The sequence below is a fragment of the Thrips palmi genome, unplaced genomic scaffold, assembly GCF_012932325.1.
Source record: "Thrips palmi isolate BJ-2018 unplaced genomic scaffold, TpBJ-2018v1 HiC_scaffold_4, whole genome shotgun sequence".
NCBI classification, from domain to species: Eukaryota; Metazoa; Arthropoda; class Insecta; order Thysanoptera; family Thripidae; genus Thrips; species Thrips palmi.
In genome coordinates, this window is record NW_023144631.1 from 13,900,623 (window position 1) to 13,906,825 (window position 6,203).

Genomic DNA, 6,203 nt, shown 5'->3' on the forward strand with positions numbered 1-6,203 from the left:
CATTCTCTCAGAGGAAAGGTTTACTGATTAGACCGACGAAGAAAATTTTGATTTCGGAAGCTCTTACGATTAAAAAATTTTGCGGTCTGAATTTTCAGACTATTCTCTTGTCTAAATTATCAGACTAACAAAGTCAAAAATTTCAGATTTTCACAGTCTTACTTTTCAGAGCAATTCTTACTCTGAATGTTCAGACCAACGTTATGAAAATCTGCTTTTGACTATTTAGTCTGAATTTTAAGAATTTTTTTTTAACAGTGTTTAGTACGCGTTCTGAAAGTACACTTCCAATCAATATACGATCTTCAAATTCAAGCAAGATAGTCACTATTAGTTAGAGATTTGATGCGTGTGTGTGGAATTCGAAGATTTGGATGGAGCAAAGGGTTATAGAGCCGCAAAGTTGGTGTAAGGTGCGAATGGACATGACGGAACTTACAAAATCGACCCTTTTGGCCCCTCTCCCGCGTCCCATGTTAGCTTTGAAAGTCCATATACAAAGGGAACAAGCTAGTCTAGTGCCAAACAAGGTTCTTAAGTCTATAAATGGACTGCACTCGAATAAGTTCGCTCTGGGGAGGGTGTGGACACGAAAACGCCCTCTACGCGCGGAATCACCCACTAGCTATGTCCCCGGATTGCTGACATTTTTCGAACATCTAAACATCAGTTTACCAGACTCTTTGGCTTGATTTTTCTTAATATGTCCTTGGCTTTCATCTCTTCATATTTCTCTTGATTCTCTGACGGTACTGTCTCATATTTTCTTTGGATCTATCATAATTTTTTTTCTGCTGGGCCGTCGCTCTTTAAAAAAACTTTCTGTTTGTTTTACTTTTTACACTTAGAACTACTCTTGTCTCAGTTCTAGGGGAGGGCGGTGGGAAAGGGACTAGCCTGGAACCATCGTGGCGGTAGCTCCAAGCGCTCCTCCCTGGGAAGGGGGGCAGTGAGCGTGATGCCTGTGCTTTGCCTGGCTTAGTAAATGTCTGCCTCCTAGCCAAGTCGCCAAACGGAAAGCTTGTAATGCATGAATGCTTTGCTCAACTGCGTTGAATAGGATGAGTGCTGGGGATGGTGGTGGATGTCTAACGCTCTTTGATTTTGGGAAGGAAAGACAGTGGTAATGTTTGTTAAGTTTATTCAACTCGTCAAAGGAACACTGCTGCTCTACTAAGGAGGAGTAAACTGGTACATTGGTCACGGCTGCTGCTCCCTGCTGGCTACTGAGCTCCCTAGCCCATCGGATCCGGTGGTGGCTGCTCTCCTGACGGATCTTCCTCGGAATGGCCTTCTCGTTCCTCCGCCTCTGTGACGAGCACCTCACGATGCTCCCTATCAGTTGGAATTTCGGGGTCCCTGACTTCCTCGACCCTGAAGCAGTAACACGGATCTGAGGGATTGTACGTATAGCACCCTTCGTGGCCATCTGGTGAGCTTGGTCGCCAGTACGGGGAGTATTGGGGAGGGTGGGGGGAGAGAGGAGAGGGCTGAAGGGGGTGAGGAGTTGATGGTAATGGCCGGGGAGGGGGGCGGAGGGGTGAGGGTCTGAATTGATGAGGACGAGGGCGGTGGGATTATGATCAGAACTGAGGAGGGGTTAGCCGGGGCGGGGGAGGGGGTGAGGGTCAGGTCAATTATCATGGGGGGGGGGAAGGGGTTTGGCTTGACGGGGCTCCCTGGGGCCTCTGGACGGGCGTCTGCGGCCCAGAATCAGAAGAGGAGCACCGCTTGAGTGGCTCGAACCCCGCGCAGCCGCATGGACACCACGAAGAGCACGACGGCTGCTCCTGAGCCGCCGGGGCGGAAGGACGCAGCGAGGGTCCTGGGGGATTTCCCCCCACATCGAGGCCCGCCCCGGGCAGGCTGAGTTCGTCGAGACGATACCCGGCCCAGGTCGCAAAGGCCACGAGCGGTGACAGGTTGGCTGGAAACGAGCCAGGAACGGGGTAAGTGATTGGACAACAATAACAACAAGCGGCAGGGGGCGACCGAAGGGGCGAGGCGGTGAGGAGGCCGATCTAGGACAACTCGTCCCCGGTCTATCCCGACCCACGCCCTTCCCGGTCCCGCCCCTTTGGTCCCCGGGTTAAGTCGCCCCCAATTCTCTCATACTAAAATAGGGTGTAAATTTTCAAAATTGTCCAAAACGACTTTTCTATACATCAACGGATTCGTCTCAAGACAATGCTCACGTGTCGTAAGCTTCGACGCAAACTCAGAAATTTGGTTCGAGAATTCAAGTAAAACGGCCAAAATGATACATCTTTTCGTATCCAGAAACAAAAGTTACAGTGGGACGACCAAATCCTTTTAGGATTTTCTTCCAATATGTGAGAGGATCATGTGAGGAAAGTCACATCGAAATCGAAGATGAGCTATTTTTGAAACATCGATTTTTCGAGGAGAAAAAAAAATGACGTTAAATGGAGAGAGCGACATCAAAACTTCACCCAATCGTCTCGAAACAATTTCCATCTTGTTCCCCAGCTCTTTTAACATAACGAACCACTGTCGGAAAAATATAAAAACATCCAGAAAGTACGGAGAAAAATAAAGGAAATACCATGATCCTGACCAAAGTGAAAACTTTGCTTTGTTACAACAGCCAAACGGAGTGATATATCGCAAAATCCTCTGACATTGGATCTTTTCATAATGGCCCCTACCCCTAAAAAAGTTACATCCAAATCGAAGAGATGAGTTTCCAAGAGTCCGTTTGTTTTAGCATGGAACCGCTCAGAAGCAAGGCCGGTCGGGTATTTGGCGGGAAATTCCAAAAATGAGCATTGGGACCGAGTTGGCACAACTGCTGGGGCGAATCTGAGATGAAACGGGGGGCGGCTTAGCCCGGGTGCGAGAAAGACCGGGAACGAGTTAACCGGGGCGAGTTGTCCGTCACCCGAGGAGGCAAGGTACGTACCCAGGAGGTGGCGGTTGATGTGCAGCCATGCCTGAAGTGAGGCCAGCCACTGTCCGTCCGCGTCCAGGCGATCCAGGAGTGGGTGTAGGCCCTCGTCGGCCACCCCGCCCAGGGTCAAACGCAGGTGCCCCTCAAGCCACGGTGTGGTCGTCGACGTCACTTCGTCGCTGAAGACTGAAGCGGGAGGACAGGGACCGGTGAGAGGTAGGTCACGGTAATGATCAACACGATGGCGAAGACGCGGTACTCACCTCCACCAGGGCCGGTGTGGCTCCTGAACCACGACGCTAAGGCGGCGACTAGGTCCTCGTAAGTGAACATGTTGCAGCGAAGGTCGGTGCAGAATGGGACAGTGTGTGGCCGTTGATGGCTCCCCCGCCCCCATCCCTCCCCTCCGTGCCTTCCCCCCTCCCCTCCCCTGGCTTGAGCGCTACTGGCGGCGACGGCAGCGCTCGCCTGATTGACCGGCGGTGACCAGGACGGCCTAGCGAGCGGAAGGCGGATCGGCGCTGCCGAGCAGGTGGGACTAAAGGTGAGACGCGGCCGGGTGATTCCGTGCGTAGGGGGTCATTTCAGGTCACCGGGGCCTTGCGCCTGAACTGAGGGTGATTTGGTAGCTTGGGCAATTCAAATTTGTTTTACTAAACGAAGACCATTGTAGTGTGCTATTGGCTACCCCGGCCTTTCCCAATGATTGCAGCAGAGCTGCGGGGGCCTTGGATCTTTTTTAACAGGGCGCCCAGACTATGTCCCTCCAAGCAGGTGAAAAACAAGCCATAAGTAGCATACCAATTAACAAAAATTTTTATTACGTTGTAATTTACATACAAAAGGCGGTGGTTCGTGCAGAAACAAACATACTGGTCCAAAAAACCAAAATCATAATTAAATAGATAAATAGTTCCCCCCTTCTTGGGGGTAGGTGGGTAAGAAAAGTACACTCTGAGCTCGGGTAAGAAAAGTACACCCGTTATATCTCCGAACTGAACTACACTAAACCCATCACGTAGTGGTTTTAAAAAGGGTTGGTCATCCGCTGCCCAAAAAAATAAATTTAGCCCAGTTCGCGTTTAATATTTAGAATCAAACTGCACGTTTGAAAAACACTTTAAAAATAACTATGAAAATTTTTTTTTTTAATGTTTTTTACTACAGCTTCCTGCAGAATCAGCCGACATTCCAATTAAGGTACCCCCTTATAGTTTTGACCATCATCTTTAAAAAAACAGTGCCGTTCGTTTGCTCTTGGGCTTCAACACAATTTTTTATAAGTGTAAAAATAAAGGGGGGGAAAGGGAAAAAAAACTAAAGAAGAAACTAAAAGCGGGATTGAAAATTAAATGATCACGGAAATAGATTTGATTAGGCGGGGACAACCAAAAAATGTCAACACAAGTTATAGAATTAGACTCGAAAATAAACAAGTTATTGGGCATTTACGTGAAAAGGGGAAGAAAAAGTAAAAAAATGCTGTACCCATTATCTCTGAGAAAGGCTTCTTGGACCTTCTGTGATGGTCCATGTAGAATCAAAAACCCAAAGGGACCGTTTTTGACGAAACTTGAACTAATGGCAAGTGAAAGCTCTCCACTTTGGGGGGAAAACCTTTTATTGAGCCAAGTTTGGTGGTCTCCCTGGTTCGAACTCGCAATTCTTTTCGTTGTACTTTTCTTTCCCGGTGGTGTACTTTTCGGTACAGTGAAGAAATGTCCGCAGGAAAAGGGCCCGGTCCCTTTTGTCCATCGATTTTTTTGGGCCATGCATGTAATGGGCCAAGGTAGAATGTCCCATAATATAATGACCACCCCTAAAAAAGGCCTGAGGTTTTTTCGGCCCCAAAGAATGTGGGCCCACAGTAGTGGCACTGCGGCTGCTCCGAAGTTCTAGAAAATCATAGTAGCACGATCGAGGGGGCAAAAACTCGCGCGGAAAGGCTTAAGGAGAGGTGTGTTTTTAATGGTGTAGCTGGCTATCATTGTATTTTAAACCCCTCTGTTGATGTGATGCATGACCTGTTGGAAGGAGCTTGTAGATATGGAGTGGCCCATGTATTGTATCATTTTGTTGTTGTTCGGCAATACTTTTCTGTTGAGGATTTTTTTGATATTGTAAAATTATTTGATTATGGCAAGGTTGATAAGAATAATAAGCCTCAGCTGCAAAGTTTTCTGGAGGGCCAAACCTACCATCTCGTTCGATCAACTTATCCTCTTCAGAAATGCGTTTATTGTAAGACACCTTGGATTAATGATAGGCCCCCTTGTTCCTGAAAATGATTATGTCTGGCGCTATTTCTTGAGACTTCAAGAAATTGTTCATTTTTTGATGTCTCCAGTATTTTTTATGGATGGAGACGGTACTTGGAAGTATTAATCCAAGAAAACCCTGAAATGTACCTTCATTATTTAATGACCCCCCGAAAAAGTAAACATATACAATGCTCCACTATTACGATCAATTTTTTTGAATGGCCCCCCAGTTCACATCTGGGCTATGCATTGTGAAAGAAAGCATGAGGGAAAACAAGATTTATGCCGAGTTTTTTTAAAATCGAATGAACCTTCCCTACACAATTATCATGAAAAATTCCTGCAACTGTGCCAGTTATTTTCTACTAATGAAGGATTTTTCGATAGAAAAAGTTTAAGTGTCTGGTTGTGAAGTTCTGCAGTTCAGGAACTTTATTGTTAAACAATGTTGGGGTTACATTGATAAGCTGGTCATACTATGTGCTCCGCTTCTCTCACATCTGTTTTTGTCTTTGGAACTAAGTATTACTGTGAAAGTGGGTTTTTTTGTATCGCATTGAAATGACTTGCCTCTGTTTGCTCAATGTACTGTTTGTTTTTTTGGTACCGAAGTGTATTTTGTATTTAAAGGGAATTGCAAAATTTTTATAAGAATTACCACATAAATTCATTGGCTGAGCGATAGCGAAGCCTGTTACTCCAGCGCGGTTGAAAAGTTTTTTCGTCTGTCTGTCTGTCTGTCTGTCTGTCTGTGTACACTACTCCTCCTGAACGGCTCGGCCGATTTTTGGGTGAGATTTTGCGGGCTATTTGGTATGTTCTTGGCTCGGCACACGCGAAATTTCACCATCCTAGCTCAATGGTTCAGTTTTTATAGCCGAAAAACACCTAAAAAACGGCGGAAAACGAGTTTTCTGCGGGCAGATCGCCTCTGTCGTGAAGGAAGGGGGGGGCTGGGGGGCGGAGCCCCCCAGCCCCCCAAAGTTATAAAGTTCCAAGGTCAAGAAACGGGTTATCTGTAGATGAAGCTA

The 6,203-nt window shown here is 46.8% G+C and overlaps 2 protein-coding genes across 2 annotated transcripts in view; both read right to left on the bottom strand.

Moving 5' to 3' along the window:
• Positions 1-1,124: 1,124 nt before the first annotated feature.
• On the bottom strand, positions 1,125-3,309 carry LOC117649737. Its single transcript, XM_034392756.1, has 3 exons — positions 3,175-3,309; positions 2,924-3,097; positions 1,125-1,927 (listed from the first exon to the last, which is right to left on the bottom strand). Exons 1-3 carry the CDS (start codon positions 3,242-3,244, stop codon positions 1,641-1,643), a joined length of 531 nt encoding a protein of 176 aa, XP_034248647.1. The 5' UTR covers positions 3,245-3,309; the 3' UTR covers positions 1,125-1,640.
• A 2,257-nt stretch (positions 3,310-5,566) lies between these two features.
• LOC117649896 (endoplasmic reticulum chaperone BiP-like) overlaps positions 5,567-6,203 on the bottom strand; it is a 1,928-nt gene continuing 1,291 nt past the window's right edge. Inside the window, exon 3 of the mRNA XM_034393080.1 lies at positions 5,567-5,588. Coding sequence (XP_034248971.1) covers positions 5,567-5,588 — 22 coding nt within the window. The remainder of the gene's footprint in view (positions 5,589-6,203) is intronic.

What these genes read in the sequence shown, in the direction of transcription:
- LOC117649737 (XM_034392756.1), bottom strand. Translation starts at nt 3,244, where the DNA reads ATGTTCACTTACGAGGACCTAGTCGCCGCCTTAGCGTCGTGGTTCAGG. An exon ending in CCACACCGGCCCTGGTGGAG is followed by an intron (nt 3,098 to 3,174) that starts GTGAGTACCGCG and finishes CTCCCGCTTCAG; the next exon opens with TCTTCAGCGACGAAGTGACG. An exon ending in CATCAACCGCCACCTCCTGG is followed by an intron (nt 1,928 to 2,923) that starts GTACGTACCTTG and finishes GCTCGTTTCCAG; the next exon opens with CCAACCTGTCACCGCTCGTG.